Genomic DNA, 17,274 nt, shown 5'->3' with positions numbered 1-17,274 from the left:
GTCCCATGCAAGAAACAGATGAGACGGAGATAGACGCTGACGAAGAAGGTTATGGATGTTCGCGCATCGAAGAAGTTATGCTGGAGGATGAGTCCGAACGAGACAGGGCAGGTGTCCTCAAGCTATCTCCTAGGAACTCTGCTCCAATTGCGCCTCCTCCCGGGAAAAAAAGGGCAGCTCCACAGCAATCTCGCGCTGCCGGGGGGAGTTCATCTCTGGCTCCAAGCTCCTCATCGGAACATAACAGTTCTCACGCTGGAAAAAGTGATAACGCTAAGGAAAAGCCCGGTACATCAGCTGTGAGTGCAGAAATGATGCGTGTAGCATTTGCGGGATGGAATGAGGCTGACGTAGGGCCCACGGACTCGCCCGTGGAGGAAGACATAGAGAGCGCAGATGACGTACAGTCCTACCGAAGCAGCTATCCAGACCCTCAGGCTCAAAAACTTCTACTTTCCGGACGCATTAATCAATTAATAGCCATTCTTAACATTGGATTTGGCCTGGTTTATCTATGTTGGCGTGTTTTCCGGTCCATGAATCCGAAACACGACTGGCATGACTGGGCCCCCGTCGGCGCCTACTTTATCGATCCCGAGGATCCGGAGCGTGCGTGGTCCCTCAAAGAGGAGTTCAAGTACAACTGGTTCTGCTGGTTACTATTCGTTGCTGAGATCTTTTTCATGGTCAGCGTTTGGCTGGGTCATGCCAGTCGATGCTTCCCGTCCAAGAGGTAAGGGGAAGAGGTCCACACATGCTCTCCATCGATGTGTTTCAGCAATGAACCTGAAACGTGCCCAATTGACATGATGTTCATACCTGTAGGACGAAGTGCACGATGGATGAGCTCGTGGACATTGACTACGAGCTTTCGGAGCGCACGGCTGTCTGCGTCGTCATTCCCACCCGCGGCGAGTCCTTGAACATCCTCCGCGAGGTAATCCTCAATGCTATGTCCCTTAACCTATGGCCTGGCCTCCTAGACGTCCGGAAAAATGCTCGTTTGGTGGTTGTGGATGACCGTCGACGTGCCGAGGTTTTGTTGCTCATTGCCTTGTGCTATCGATTCGCTGCGCTCTTTTGCAATAACCGCAAGGTATGTGAAGCGGGATCCGCGGCATCGCAATGGTTATGAATTTTAGACGTCTTGATGCGCAGCGAGAGCTGCATTCATACCTGAACTGTGTCTCCAGCCAAACAATGGCTTTTATGAATCCAGTCCCCATTCACGTTTCTTTCTTATCGCGATTTTACTTAGGTGCGCACACAGCTGAAATTGGAGGGCCGCGCAGGCATGAGCCTCGCCGCCTTCTATGACCATTACTTGGCGTGTACAGCGGGATTCGGGCAGACATATGCAGATAGTTTCATTGACATATTCTCCATAGCGGACATGATCCACAAGATGTGCAAGTACGTCCCGGTGGGATGCTGTCTTTTCCCTATCGCGTCATTAGTGAATATACTGCATGCTCACTTGCTTCCCACTTATTGTCCTGGCAGAGACGATTGCATCCCGCCCGAATGGGATGGTCTAGAGCTACCTTCCGGGACTCGGATCGAGCCTAAACAAACACAGACGGACCTGAGCAAAGTACCCCGCTTGCGGGAAGACTTTGCGGACGTGCGAAGCATTCTGACATTAGTGTACTTCTCTAGGCCAAGCAACGGTGCGGCAAATGCAGTTGTTGAGTGTTTGAGTATAATATTCTATCCAGACATTACCTTATGAAAGGAGGAACGAATGTGAACATTGATCCGATAAGCCCTTCCTTCCCAACCACATGCAGAGTTTCCTGCCTCCTGCCCGGTGGCGGGGATGCTCAACAGTCTTCTCTTCCCGGAGGACCCCGCCGATGCCAACATTCTGGGCATGGCCCGCTACATGGTAGTCAATGATCCTCGTCACGCGCTTCAGACCGAGTTCCTTCAGCGCACCATGCCGTACTTCTTCCGTCCCGTCGCCGACACAGAGTACGTGAAGCAGCAACCTTCCAACCCATTCTTCGATGCTCGTGCCATTTGCCTTTACATAAGATTTTTTTATCGACTTTACCCGTGCATTCGTACAGAATGGGCACCGTTGAGTACGAGGAATGCCAAGATGTGGCGTTCGTGCAGGTCGCTCTTCGTGTCAAGAAAGGTAAGCGCAGCCATTCTCCCCGCTTGTTCTGATTGCATCGCGAGGAACCTTACCCGCCCTCTTCACACCCACACCACACGCACACACACCTCCCATAGCCGACAAGTTTGATACGGATCCCTTGTCCAACCGGGACCTGATCCTGCAGGATATCATAAACATTGGGCGGGACGGTGTGGGAGGAGCCATGGCCAAGAGCAACGGCTGCATGTATCGTATCGACGTCTTGAAGAGCGGCAAAAACGTCCGCGGGCGGAGCGTCGTCTCGGAGGAGGATCCGACGCAACTGCTGGGGAAAGGCCTGGGTTTCTCCACCCTGACGGTACACGATTCTCGAGTGAAGGGGGACGGATCCGGGCTCGGACCTCCATGTCCTCACTCCCAGACGCCCTCTCACTTGCCGAAACTCCCCCCCTCCTACCCCCTCGGTCAACTCACAGCGATGCGAGTGGCTGCCAACCTCCGTGGAGCTCTTCCACCGAGGTTTCCGTTCCGTGTACGTGAACGAGATCGACGAGACCCTCTCCTTGTGCTTCCACGAGACACCGCGCCTGACGGGCCGCGTGGAGGAGGTGTTTGACATCCACTTGAGCGCCACGGAAGTGCTCGTCCGGGACCCGCTGGGCCTGCTTAAAGCCCGTTACACGACCCGGATGCACCGGCTCTTCGTGATGGAGGACCTGTGGCAGGGATTCTTCATGGTACGTAGGCGAGGCGAGGAAGCCAGCGGGGCCTGCCTTCGGGTGCGAGTCTGCCAGACGTCTCAGCACCAAAGCGATTTACATTCTAAGCCTCGCGGCCCCATGTCCCACTCGTACACAGGCTATGGGCATCGAGCTCCTGCTCCTGTGCGCGGTCCTGTACTCGTACCTGTGGAGGACGCCTTTCTACACGCATGGCATTGAAGTGCTCTTCTTCTTCCTCCCCTACTACTTTACCGCCGCCTTGCCCACGGCCGCGGCCCTCAATTGGAAGCGAACCCCTCCTGACCCGGTGAGTGCTGGCCCCTCCCCCCCACATCCTTGCCTCCCCATGACTCATCTTCTCCTCCCCTACGCGCCTTTCGGCATGCGCAGGCGTTCCGATCCGTCCAGCTCAGCTTCGCCACGGCCTTCGTCCCCTTCGTGGTGTACATCGGCTCTGGGCTCGCCGAGATGTCCCGGGTCGTCTGCAGCCGGTCGGGCCGGCGTCAGTTCAGCGTGGAGGGCTGCCCGACCTGGCCTCTGTACATGACCCTGGTCCTGCTCCTCGCCAGCATGGTCGTCACCTTCATCAATTGGGCGCGAAGGAATTTCCGGCACGCAGGCCTCTGGGTCACCTCCGTGGTGATGCTCGCCTGCGCCATCAGCATGATCCTCCCCACTGCCATGCGCGGCGTCAAGTTCCACGGCATCCCCAGCTTCTACCTCCGGTACGCGGCCCTGGCCGTGGTCCTGGTGGTGGTGGCCTTCTGGCAGGGGGCGGGGGTGGAGGATCCGCGCGCCCCGCCCTCGGCAGCATAGGCGAAAAGTTTTCTTATTGTCCTTGGCAAGGGTGCACGGGGACTCTAGGGAAGGGGGGGGTAATCGGCCTGTCGCCTGGGCTAGGAGATTTCAAAGTTAGCATGCAGGAACCAGGAAGAGCTTCTCTTCGTACACATTCCTTTTACTTATTTGCTTTGCGTTTTAATCAATGTATAGAAACGCCTGGCCACAGGGGCACGCAGCACTCCAGGCTTGCACCCATCTAGGCCCTATCACCGGCGGCGCCTCGCTGCTTTCTTCTTCGGGCTGGGGCTTCTCTTGGCGGGTCGCCTCGACCGCTTCTGAGCCCTCCCTCCAGGTGGTCGCCTGCCCCCGCCCCTACCACTGCCTCGGCCTCTGACCCCTGTCTTCGCGCTCCGCCTGCTCGAAGTTGTCGACGGCCTTTTACGCTGCTTTGGGCTCACTTCCTCCTCCTCCTCCTCCTCCTCCTCCTCCTCCTCTTCTTCTTCTTCTTCTTCTTCCCTTCCCCCTCCTCCTCCTCTTCTTCCCCTTCTTCCTCCTCCTCTTCCTCCTCCTCCTCTTCCTGGCCCTCTTCCTCTTCTTCCCCCTCTTCTTCCTCTTCCTCTTCCTCCTCCTCCTCTTCTTTCTCCTCCTGATCACCTTCCTCCTCATCTCCCTCCTCGGTCACGGCTCTCCTCACAGTCACCATTGGCGGTGACGTGACGGAGGAGAGAGAGAACAAGCGGTCCTGTGCAGGCGTGGGTTACAATTCGTTAAAATTGCCTGGAACTGGCGTCGTCTCCGGCCTCCCGGTGTGGCATTACCTCTCGTTGGAGCTTTCTCGCGCGTTGTTTTCCCTTGACAGCAGAGGCCGCACTGGAACGTTTTCCCAAAACGGAAATGAACATGAGTGACATGGTTGGTCAAGCTCGTACAAAGGACTGTGTGCATCAAACGTGCCCCGGTCTTTCCATTCGTCAGGCTTGCCAGAATTTAATCCGCCCCTCCATCCCACCCTCTTCTTACCTCGTGCTCCCATTCGTCAACGCCGCATCCCAGCCCCGCAGGATATTGCCTGTCGTCAATGTGTCGTCCAAATAACTCCCCTCCAAGTCGAAAATTTGTCGTTCAATGTTCTGCAGCTCCGCCTTGAGTCTGGTTGTTGATTTGGGACGAAAGAGAGAGGATGTGAAATTCGATACACCTCCTCCCCATACATGGCTTTTCCTCGCATTCTCCGCCCACCGTCGATCATAGCTCACCCCGCACGCCGCTGCTCAAGGGTATTCTCCTCTACAATCATCTTGAAGCGCAACACTCCGGCTCCCGATTTCCTGTGTGCTTCCTCAGAGAGGAGGAAGCTCCAATGGACCTTTACCGCAGCAAATGCGACAGCACAGAAAACAATACCGGCCTTCCTGTACATGAATCGTCGTAATTAAAGAGATAGTTTAAAGCCATGTACACGTGCTTGTATATCTGCCGTAGAGCACGTCTGAAACGAGCTGCCCCTTCCCGTTTATATGGTCGAAGAAACGGGACTGGCAAGCGTGTGAGCGAGGCCCCCCTCTCGCTCATCTTGCTCTCAGTGCTAATAGGATCTCCTCTCCCCGAACCCGCGCCAGGCACAGGCGAGGACTGTTGGATAGTATGGTCTTCTGCTGCTGTTTACCGCCGTCCTTTGAGCCCCCTTGCCCCCCCCCTCCGGCTTATTCGGCCACTCAGTCGGCGCAAGCGGAGGGCCCGCCCGTCCCTCCCACGGACACGGCCGGGAGGGCAGTGGAGCACAGTTTCTCAGTCCTCAGGTGAGACAAATTCGGTGTAACGTGATTTGCATGATCTTGCGTTCCTCACTTTGGACATTGGCTTCCTTCATATCTCGCTTGGGCCTCCGCTACGCATCATCGATGTGGGCAGCGAGGAGGAGTTGGGGGCTGCAGTCGCAGGGGGGGAAGGAAACGGCAATGGCCACCACCATGATTCTACCTCCGCCAGTCCCCATGCGGATGCCGATGGTTTGGTGCACGTGGATGGTGAAAATGTCTGTGAGACGGACGAGGAGGAGGACGGGGAGGAGCACGATTGGGACTGCCACATGACGGACCTGGCGGCTCTTACTTATCCACCGGGGCAAGCAGAGGCGGACCCGATCAAGGTGAACGAATACGCCGTCGACGGCTTCTTGGGCGCAGGCGCCTTTGGGAATGTGAAACGTGCCCGAAGGGAAGTAGGTCCGCCCCCTTACCAGACCTATGCCATCAAGATCATGAGCCGTCATCGACTCCGGCGCTTCAAATCCAGCGTGATGTCGGTGGGGGGAAGCCACATGGAGGTGAAGACCGGGATAGACATGGTGAGTGAAGAATGTCAAAGAAAGAGGCGAGCGACTGGTGCAACTCGCGCTTCCCTAGAGGGAGATGCTGACTCTTCCCTCCACCGTCATACGTGCTTGCCCCGCCAGATGCGCAACGAGATCCGAATCATGCGGCATCTGTACCACCGGAATGTGGTGTTACTGTTCGAGGTCATCAACGACCCCTCGGAGGACAGCATCTTCATGATCATGGAGGTACGGGAGGCCCCCGCCTCTCCTCCCTTTTCAAACACTCCCCTCCCTCCTCTTTTTCTGCCCCTGAAGCTCTCACGCCGATCCCCTCATCCCCCGTTTCCCTCCTCCCCGCGCCTCAGTACCTGGAGGGCGGGATCTCCATGGACTACGACAAGAAGACCAAGCGCTTCCGGAGCCCCCTCACGGGCGGTGTCCTCCCACCCCCCACCGCCTGCAAGCTCTTCTTCGGCCTTGTCGCCGGCCTCCAGTATCTGCACGGCAAAGGCATCTGCCACCGCGACATTAAGGTCCGCTACAGACCCAGCCCTCTCTCCCTCCAATTTCCCCTCCTTTCCCTTTCGCCCGCCCTGCGGGACATTCTAAGCCCCTTCCCTCCCTCCCTTCTTCCCCCCCTCCCTCCCCCCTCGTGCACCCCCCAGCCTGAAAATCTGCTCCTCACAGACGGGACCAAGCTGCGGATAACGGATTTCGGATGTGCCCAGCGGATCAAGGACACAGGAGAGGGAGGGGAGGGGGGGGCCGGGGACCGGGGGAAGCTCTTCGACACCTCCGGCACCTACAATTTCCTCGCGCCCGAGTGCTGCTCGGGCGAGGGCTTCTTCCCCTGGCCGGTGGACGTGTGGGCGGCGGGTCTTTGCCTGTACTGCTTCCTCTTCGGGCGCCTGCCCTTCCAGAAGGCTGGGCTCGCCCCCCTCTTCGCGGCCATCCAGGAAGAGGAAGTTCAGATCCCCCCCGTGGAGGAAGACGGCGAGGGAGGGGCCGCGGGAGGGGAGAATGGAGAGGGGGAGGCCAGGGGCGGCCAAAGCGTTGAGCCCGAGCTGCATGAGATGCTGGAGGGTTTGTTCTTGAAAGACCCGGGAGCCAGGTGGACGTTGGAGCGGCTGCGAGCGCATTCGTGTCTGGCACAGGCGCGGAGGGAGGACGAGGAGGAGGACCGGAGGCGGGACGAGGAGGAGGAGCGGGAGAGGAGGGAGAGGGAGGAAAGGGAGCGTGAAAGGCGGAATGGAATCGATGAAGGGGGGGGGGGAGGCGAGCAGGAGCTGACTCAGGCGACCAGCTAGTCAGCGAGAGAGAAGTGAGGCGGGAAGCAGGCGTGTAAGAAAGTCAAGAGAGACCGCGAGAAGCCCGCGTGTACGGCCCTCCCAGCTTTTGATTCCCCTTGACACCATGTACAATCTTTTTTTTTAAATTAGCGCCCGTCTCACTACCTCCCGTCCTCGTTCCCCGCCACTTGGTCGGCGCCCTCCTCACGCCGAGGGCTCGATGTCCCTCTGTCTCTTCACTTTCCCCCGCCCCGATTGCAAGATGGCCTGGGATGGGTGCGGAAAGCGGGCGATTGACACAGAAATACGGTAAGAAAGCAGAGGGACTCAGAGGCTCATCGGCAGAGGAAGCGACTGGAAAAATGACTCGGTCACGAAGATCTCCGCCTCGCCTAGGACGAGGCAAAAGCGGTGTCTCCCCCTCCTGCCCTTACTCACGCTATAGTCGGCTTGTTGGTTGACAGCCTGCTTCCGAATGAAATCATGCATGACCTGCACGTCTGAATCCCCGCCTTTCCCCGCGCTCCGGCTCCTGTGTTGCTCCTCCACGGCCATCCGCTCCTGCGGGGTGGGGAAGCGCGCAGGCATCAGCCATGCATCGTTGTTTGGTCAGAGAAGCCTACGTGATGTCGAGCCGCGATTGAGCTGGCGGCTACACAGAGACACTTCCATGGCAGGCAGCCAGCTAAAGTAAAACTATCGCAGCTATCGTCTTCCATCGTGGTGTGGATAAGCGCGTCACACACCTCCGCTTGCCTGCCATCTCTGCACTTACGAGCTGTTTCTCTGTCTCCTCAGGGCTCGCGCCATATATTTTTGTCAGAGCAACCGCAAGTACTGGCAGAAGAATGAAGCCAAATCCTTGAGTTAACACCATGCGATTCAGCTTCACCATTGTGGCCTCAGTGGGGGCAGGAGGCTGTGAGGAAAAGGAAATGAAACCCTGAGGTGAAAAGCAGTCCAGGGCCGGAATACGGAAGGGACCTGTTGGAATGGACTGATCTCCTTACATCTCACCACGAACACACACGCGCCCCTGACGCGTTGGGCCAGGCAGGGGAGCAATACGAGTGAATACATACGAGTGAAGACTAAGCACGTCGAGGGCCTGGTCGCTGAATCCGAGCAGTCCTCTCCGGCTAAAGGGGTACGTCATCGCTCAAGCCTGTTCCTGCTGCCCGTGTTGACCTTCCCAGCGCTGTTCTGTTTCCCTTGGCCTGCATGCAGGGGCAGTCAGAACACTCTTTGTATTATAAGATTACGTGAGGACATGTGCACGCATTGTCAGGATCAATGGAGGGCTGAGCTTCAACCTTCCACTTACCTCTCTCTCCTAAGCCAGGTTCTTGCATGCGTTGGCCGACATTCAAAGACCGCGATGCAGGAGGGCGCTTCATACTAGAAGCAGCTACCTTCGCAAGCTCCGCCCTCTTTGCTGGCGCCGCTCTGTACATCTCTCTGGTGGAGCACCCTGCTCGTAAAACCCTTGCTGCATCCAGTTTGGATGTTCCGAAATCTAAAGGGAAGGCAATCAAAAAAAGTGCCATCAAGAGCGCAGTTTTGCAATGGCGCGAATCATATCAACGGGCCGCTCCACTTCAAGTCTTTTATGCGCTTGTGGCCGGTGTCGGTGGTATGTGCAACACTTTTGTGCTCAAGGAGGCTGCGGCCTGGGCATGGGGTGGGGGGCTCGTGGCCATGAACGTGCCTTTCACTCTCCTCTGCCTCATGCCGATCAACAAAGAGCTTGGAAAGCGTGCGGAGATGGCAGAGTTGGAACAAGAGACCCGCGGGACGTCGGATCGCGAAGAAGAGACAAAAGTGGAGGAGGAAGAGGTAGAGGAGGCCGACCCTGTTTCTAGACGCGTCACCTTCTGCCTGGGCTCTTGGTCCTGCTCAGGTCTGCCATCCACCAAGCACCTTCTCCGGCTGTGGGGCCAACTGCATGCTGTTCGTGCTGTCCTGGGCCTCAGCGGCTTTTTGGTCCTCACTGCTCATATTCTCTCCGTCGCGCACTCCCGCCGAGCTAGCAAGGTGATGATTTATGGGTGAAGGGGGGGGGCATGTTCACAGACCGATTGGCGCAGAGGAGCATCTTAAAGAAAATGAAAACAACATATTTCTAGCTCAGTATTACTCGCTATTTTCTTTTCGCATGCTCTCGTTACCCCAAGCGAGGGGCCTTGCGAAATGAGCGTTCTGGTGCAGGATGGAAGGTCTTAGATCAAGCCTGTTCGGTCCTTCACAGCCTCGTATGTTCGCGTTGATGCGTTCCCGAATGGGGAAGAATTCGCATACTCCTGCAACCGAGACAGAATTTTTGACCCCTTCAAGGCGGGGGGGGGGGCCAGCGCCCCATTGACCAAGTTGAATATGTCGATGGTTTCCATGTTCAAGATTTTCTCGTATTCATCGAGTTCCGGCCCGCTCAGACTCATCACGTTCTCAGCCGCCCAACTTCCGAGGAGCAGGTCCACTTCCAGCCATCCCCGTTGCTTGCTCCGGTACAGAAGGCGCTTTCGGCGGATGAGATCCGTGTCGACGGGACCGGGAGGGGCAGTCGGGTCGAGGCTGGACTCGGGGACCTGTGTTTTAAGGCGCAGATGATCGTCAAGTTGGGCTTTGGTGCGTTCTCCTATGCGACGGACCTGTAGGGTGTGTGATATGGAGAGCGTGAGCTGTCGCTGCTCAGACGAATTGAATTAGATCCATCAGGCGACTGTTTGCAGGTTGTTGTGTGCATGCTCGTTTGTGAGGTCTTTGACCGCAGCATCCCCGAAAAGATGAAATATGAGGTGTAGACATCATTTATCCGATGTTGTGTCAACATACACCACACTATTTTTGAGGTCTGGCTTCTTCATCCAGTCTTGGGATCAAAGCTACTGGTGTCCGCGAACAATCCCCTCCAAAAATACCTGCGCCGGAGTAAGCTCTGGAGAGGGTGGAGGCTTGCTGTGTGCGGACGATGACAGGGTGCGGGTATCGAAAAAAGCCGTGACAACAGCATTCCGGAGGCCATATATGCTTCGACGTGCCGCTGACGAGAAAAGGAGGCCCGCGCAAGGTGGCGCCATGTTGCGGAACCTGCGAAATACACGATCGCTAGACGACCGATAGTTTGTGATGTAGACCTGTGGACGCGGAAATGCGTGCGAGAGGCGCATGAAACGTGACCAGGAGACGCTGACGCAGGGTTCGCGTGGAAAGCGGGGGTTACACGGGCAGTCACGTGGGCCGACTGGCGGCGACTGGAACATGAAAAAGCAAGAAAAAGACCGGAAGGGGTGGTATTGAAGGCTGAGTGGAAGCGACGAGCATTGCCCACCGCCAATGTCATATGTCCTTCTCAGCACTTGGACTTATTCATGCTCTTCTCGTCGTAGATATTTTGGTGGTCCAAGTGGGCGACCTGGCCTGGAGGGTGGAAAACAGCCAACAGATTCCTCTCACTTGCCCTCACACGTCAACAAGGACCTGCGCATACAGCCGTGCAGCAGTGGGAACGTCAAACCAAAGGCATATTTTTCGCCAGGACTGCTAGCTCTGCAAAATCCCGCTATACCAAATGGACCGCGCATTGCCGTCTCGAAATGCTTTGTTCTCTTGCCGGCGTGCCTGGATGAAGGAGATGGGGGAGGCGCAGCGCGAGCGATTCGGGCACTCGGCTCACGAATGGGTCGTGCATGGCAAAGTCTACGACTTAGCGCCCTACCTCGCCTCTCATCCCGGTGGCCGGCACTGGTTGGAACTCACCCAGGGCATGGACGTGACCCCGCTCTTTGAGAGCCACCATGTAGACGACGCCAAGACGCGAGCAGTCCTCGGACAGTTCTACGTCCGAGACTGCCCCAACACCCCACCGCCTGCCTCTGCGCTTCGACAGCCCCTTCTTTCACCCGAAGCCTCTGTGGCCCCTCAATCTAACAAGGGTGCAGACGGGTCCTCGCCTGTAGAGGCCGACTTCTCCTTCCTCGACTCGGGCTTCTACAGGTCTTTCAAGAGGCGGGCACTCGGCGCCTTGCGTACCGCGGAGGAAAATAGCAAGAACAAGAGCAAACGCGGTGCACGAGGTCCTACCATGGAGATGCGCGCGCTGACATGGGCTCTCTTGCTTGCGTGGCTGTCTGCCTTGGTCTGGTGCTGCTCGGCGAGGTCCGGGTCTGTGCCCGCTGTCGTTGCCGGCATCCTCCTCAACGCCTTGGCCGGAATAGGCCACAATGGGATGCACACGGCGCCCACCTGGTGGCGGTGGCTGCTCGACCTCTCCCTCTTCTCCAGCCACGAGTGGACTATCTCCCACTGCCTCTCCCACCACCACTACCCGGGCACTCAGGCGGACTTCGAGGTCGCCGCCATCGAGCCCTTCATCTACAGCCTCTACGCCGGCCCCGCCAATAACGCCTACCTGCCCTTCTATTTCTGGAGCGTGCTCTGTATCCTGGGCCCGTTCGAACTTCTCGCGCGCCTGATCAACATAGTTCTCCGCCGCATCCAGCCCTGGCGGCCCGAGCACCTCCTCCCGGGGGCAGAGCTGGTATTGCTCATGCTCTTCGGGCGCAGCGGTGCATGGGCGGGCTGGTGGCGCTGGCTGACGATGCACGTGGTCGCCTCTGTGTTGCTGGGGCTCCAAGCTCTGCCCCTCCACCACTCGGAGCACGCCTGGAGGGACGGGAAGGCCCCCTTACCGCGCCCCGTCGACTTCGGCCTCCACGCCCTCCGAGCCACCCAGGACTACGCCATCTCCCACCTTCCTCTCCTGGCAAAGCTTGTCCTCTTTCCCTACAACCACCACCGCTTGCATCACTTGCTCCCGGCGGTGGACGAGTCGCGCTTGCCGCTCTTGGAAGGGGCCTTGCTGGAGACCTGTCAGGAATTCGGGGAAAACTACGTCGTCTACGCCTGGAGGGACCTGGCGCGAGGGACGCTCAGGAATTGGTTTGACGTTGGAGGCAGGAAGAGGAGAGCGTGGGCATTGGCCGGGGAGGGGCTGAAGAGAGAATGAAGGGGGAGGGAGAACGGAGGACGGGGGAGCTGACGAAATGGCGGAGGGGGAGGGAAGGAGGGGGAGCAGAGGGGAGAGGTGGGGCTAGAGATTTGAAGAGAAAGACGGAAAAGAGCAGGGCGATAGAGCGTAGGTCACGTTTGACAGGCCGACGCAGGCTGTGCAAGTTTTCGAAAGAATATGCACCTTGGCGGGCCACTTTGTGTCAGCATGGACGGTCCTTGGCCTACGCCGAGCGGTGATACCTGCTAGCGACTTTGTCGATAATAGTGTACATAGATGATGTAGTGGAGGACCACCTCGTTGAAAGGTCGATTCCCGCAATTGAGAAGATGAGAAGAAATTGCTTCAATCCGGGCGTACCCCGCGAACCCCCTGCCCTCGCTTTCTCACTACTTTTTCTTCCCCCCGCTTCCCATGAAACAGGGCAGCCACAAAGGCAGGGGGCAGGAATAGGGGGCTCGTGGAGGGATGAGCTCACACATGCCTGTCTGTCGAGGAGATCCGGAGGCCGGCGTCGTCCCGGCCGGGGGCACGGTGGGAAACGAGGAGATGGCGGGTCGGGAGAATGGGGGGTCGGGAATGTACCGGCTCGCGGAGGACGTGGACGGCAACGGGCGCGACGAGGGTTGTCAATGGGTCCCTCCGGCGCTGCGGACGTCCTTGGAGCGGTACAGGTGGCTGGAGATCATCCTCTTGTCTGTCATCGTCATCTTGGCCAAGGAGGGCTTTGGGAGTGGCGTGAAGAACCATCGACAATACATTCCGCTTGTCACCCAAGTGCTGCCAGGAGGGGCCGTGGTAGTGCTAGGCAACGCCACTGCCTTCTCTTATCCCGTCCGGTTCCGAGAAGGGACTTTGGAGTGCCCGCCCGTCACCCTGGAGTTCTGCGCGACAAGCCCTGAATCGGCGCTTGCCGACCCCTGCTGCGAGTTCATGACCACGGGCGCGAAACCTTTTCAGACGGTCTCTCACGACGATTTGATATGGATAACGGTGGGATTGCCCCTGATATTGCTGGTGCTGCGACATCTCTTACTAAAGTGGTACCTTTGCTCCGTGCCAGCCTCATCGGCCGATCCTATGTTCTCCTCGGAAGATAAGAGTGCTCTTCGTCCTCTTTCCGGCCTCCCTTTTGGCTACTCGGCTACCTTTTGCTTGCGAGACGTCCTCATCGGTCTCTTTTTCAGCCTCGCACTGACCAGAGCCACCACCAACAGCCTCAAGATGTTGACCTCGCAGCCGCGTCCGAACCATTTTGCCCTCAGGCTCTTTGCCTCTCTCTCCCCCGACTCGTCTGCAGCCATTCATTACGCGGAGAGTGCGTGGAAAGCCTGGCCGTCGGGGCACTCGTCCATGTCCATGGCATCGGGCGCCTTCTTGTCGCTCGTCTTGCTCAGGGACCTGAGGCAGTTTGCAGGGCCTCTGCAACGGCAGCTCCGCGCATGTTTGGTCATACTGGCCCTCGGTCCCGTGTATCTTGCTATGTTTGTCGCCGGCACACGAGTGCACGACTACTTCCACACCACGGCGGACGCAGTGACGGGGTCCGCGTTGGGCTTGCTTTGGGCAGTGCTCGCTTTCTATCAGGTCGTGCCCGCGGGGGGCCTGGAGGTGCGCGCGAACCCGCCATTGAAATACCTGTAGCTGTGGGAAACTGGTAGATACTAGAAGGAGGGGACTTGCTGATTCCTGCAGAAGGGGATGCCTGTTAGGAGCAAGGACGGCACAGAAAGGTTTTGGGGCCGTGCGCGACTGTGGAGAACGACCGAAGTAGCCCCATCCAGCGTTTTCTGGTGGGGAGCCTCTGATTTACGAGATCCTTCATGACAAAAGAGTACTACCAGCAGAAACCGGGGGGCTTCGCAATTCATCTTGCGCTTCACGCACACCCGAGCTATCATACTCAGCATGTGATCGTCTCACCTCTAGGTTGAGATGAACGGAAGCGCGGGAAAGAAAGGAGCATGGTGCTCCCAAAAGACGAATGTGAAAGTAAGAGTCCTTGTCCGTGTCTTGCAAATCTTTTATTTGAGCTTACGTGTGTGCGTATTGGTGTATGTGTTTCTCACATGCCGGAATTCCCTTTTTATTTCGAAAGCATTTGACCTCATATGCACAATTGTCCATCTCGCAAGGCCCCCTTCTCCTTAGCACGACTGGGCATGAGAGAGAATGATTTGCTCACCCTTGTCAGGCAAATCTTCCACAAGCACACGGACCTTGCCCCCCTCCAGGTCAATCTCCAGAATGGTGCCTTCATCCTGCGAGACCACGAAGACGCTCCCCTCGAAGCAGGCTAGACCTGCCGGGTGCGCTAAAAGGTGGCTGGTCCATTTTTTCATTCGCTTCAGAGAGTGAGGATTCCATTCGCTAACAGAGTCGTCCCCCTTGCTCGAGACAAAGATCGAGTCTCGTGCAGGGCAGTATGACACCGCGATTGGTTCATCTGCGTCTAAAATTCCTTTCACGTATCCGTCCTCATTTAAAGCGACTACGCCAATATCCTTGTTGGCAACAAACAACAACTTTCGCCCAGGGTGCCATGTTATGCCTCGCGTGCCGTCGGACTCGGGGTCGAACTGTGCAAAGAGCCCCGGAAAATCGTCTTGCTTGGCGCCCTGTGCAGCCAACGCCGGCGCTATTGGCCCAGATTCTCCCGTCGTCAAGTAGAATCGATAGACAGCGTTGGTTCCCTGCGTCGAGACATAAAGGAAACGAGAGTTGTCCGTCGTGACGCCGTATGGGTGGTCAATGCCGGGAGTGTCCTTCGGGACGATGACTCGCATCTGCTTCATTTTTTCAGTTTCAAGACACGCCCCTTGAAACTGTGCCACGAATGAGTTTTTCCGATTGGCATTAGCCAACAACATTGAGTCTCCCCAGAGCACCATGCCCCGCAGTTCGTTGAGGTCGGTTTTTTCCTCGAGGGCTTCGCCTAGAGCGTGGCCGGCGCGCGAGTAGATATATACCTGATTGACCGCTCCCTTATCCTCTCCGCCGTGCATGGTCACGTACAGGTAAGGAGGTCCAAGATTCGCGTTTATGAGCCCAGAAAGGGTTAAAATGCCGACAAGAAGCACACAGAGTATTTGCATTCTTTCCCTGTGCGGCACGAGGAGGTCGGTTAGGAAGGAATGAATCTCAGTGAAAGCAAGGTAACGCAAAAATTGACGAAAGAATAGAGAGCCTCATCGTAGACATGTGATTGAAAGGAACATGGCTTTGGGTCTCTGGCTTTTGTGCGAGCAACCTGCTCGTATCATGTCGTACATGAAGTTTGCAACAGCGGGAATATGCTAAGAGGAGATGGCCTGCCCGCGGAGCGCCATGGGCGGGGACTGAGGGCACTACACGCCACAACAGTGACAAGTCAGCAGCTATCTCGTATATTATAAGAAACAAAGCCTATATAGGGAAGGGAAGAATCTTTGACCTTTTTCTAGGGAAGCATCGGGCAACCAAGATCTAATCAACGACGATTTCCTATCTAGTGCAACCGGCGGCTGATACATGAGCCGTAGAAAACGTCTCATTGCCGGAGAGAATCATCTCGTCGTATATTGTCACCATGACATAGCTAGGCATCAGCCTATGCAGAAAATTCACTTTGGAGCCACAAACGGGCCTTGCATATTGCTTTTGATCGACCGCTGGCGTGATTTCGAGCTCATTTTACGTGTCCTCGTTTATGGCCGGTAAGCCTGGGGGGGCAGTCCATACTGCCACATTTGTCTTAATATTAAAATAGTAGAGGCGTTTTTCGCGCTTGGACCACGCCAACATCCACCCCTCTGCGTTGGGTGTCACCAGTTCTCTGTCTTTGAGCATTTCCTCGATAGACCTCTTGGGAGCACCTCCTATAGCTGCGTGTTGCGAAGGTGGATGGGAGGTTAAGTGCGGTGCGTCTGGCCCTCTAACATTTGACACTGTCGGATCAATCGTGCTAGCTCCCGGTAGAGTGATCTTGTGGGGCGCGTTGCTGCTGTTCCTCTCAAGAGAAGTTACAGCCTCGGAGGCGGCGACACCCGCGCCAGGCCCAACCAAGCTTCCCCCTGTGTCTACGGCGACAGGGTCTTCTTTCCTCCTCGTCTCTGAAATCCCCTCTTCAGCCACTCTGTCACTCCAATGGTCATTCTCCTCCGGCGTGAGAGGTGCCAGAGGACCTGGCAGAGGCGACAGAGGCGGGGAGGACATGGCGGTAGGCACCGTGCCCACGCTCCTCGCGGGCGGCGCCGCCCTCGGTGTCGTCTTCCTGTCCATTCTCGACCGATGCCGCTTGGGGACCGGGCGACCTGTTGGCAAGGGGGGCAGCTCGTTCAGACGCCGTCGCTTTCGATGAGGCTGCTCGGCAGTGCTTGGTGCTAGTAAAGCCGACCCGTCCTCCCCCTCCGCCCTCCTTTGGACCCCGCCCGGCCATGCGTCGCTGCCGTACACAAAGGCTTCATCACCCTTTCCCCATTTTTCCGGCAGGTCCTCCCCTAGCGAGGAGTGCGGACCCAGGACCTCCGCCTCATTGTCCGCCTCGGCAGAGGGCAAACGCCCAACATCGTCCTTCCCGTCTCCTGCCTGCTGAGCTTCCACATGGGGTACATGGTGCTGTCGCGGTCGTCGAAAGGGATTGCCAAAGTTTACGGCGAGTTTGCGCTGCTTCCAGGCCTCGGGGGTGTCATCGTCTGGGTCGTACTCGTCCAGCGGGTCTCTGAACACCTCCATCTGCAGCAACCTCTCACTGTAGGCGCCCATCTCGTTAATGGGAATCTCTGGCATCTGCAACGCGCCGACTTCTTGCAAGAGCATCCATTCCTCCGGCCGCCGCCGGCCGTTTTTGGGCTGCCCGCAGGCTCCCTGCCAACTCTGAAAGCCCCTCACGTAAAGCCCCGATATGACGTGGTCCCCTTCCCCGAACAGGCCCTGACGTAGCCCCTCCCACATGGAAAGCAGGCTCTTACTCGGATCAAAGAGCCTTTCGTCTTGGCTTTTTGCCCCTTCTTCGCTCGTCTCTCTCCCCTCTTCCCCATTGAATGGGGGGTCGGGAATGTACCGGCTCG

The 17,274-nt window shown here is 57.3% G+C and overlaps 1 protein-coding gene across 1 annotated transcript; it reads right to left on the bottom strand.

Annotated features, from left to right (window-relative positions):
• Positions 1–6,694: 6,694 nt before the first annotated feature.
• NGA_2038000 (uncharacterized protein) lies at positions 6,695–7,195 on the bottom strand (the record flags this gene model as incomplete). The annotated part of the gene is made up of 1 exon (XM_005855736.1): positions 6,695–7,195. A coding segment is annotated over one exon (501 nt), but the record flags the coding sequence as incomplete, so codon positions are not given.
• Positions 7,196–17,274: the final 10,079 nt, after the last annotated feature.

Source organism: Nannochloropsis gaditana (genome assembly GCF_000240725.1).
Source record: "Nannochloropsis gaditana CCMP526 unplaced genomic scaffold scaffold120, whole genome shotgun sequence".
Lineage (NCBI taxonomy): Eukaryota > Eustigmatophyceae > Eustigmatales > Monodopsidaceae > Microchloropsis > Microchloropsis gaditana.
This window is presented reverse-complemented; position numbering and strand designations above follow the sequence as displayed.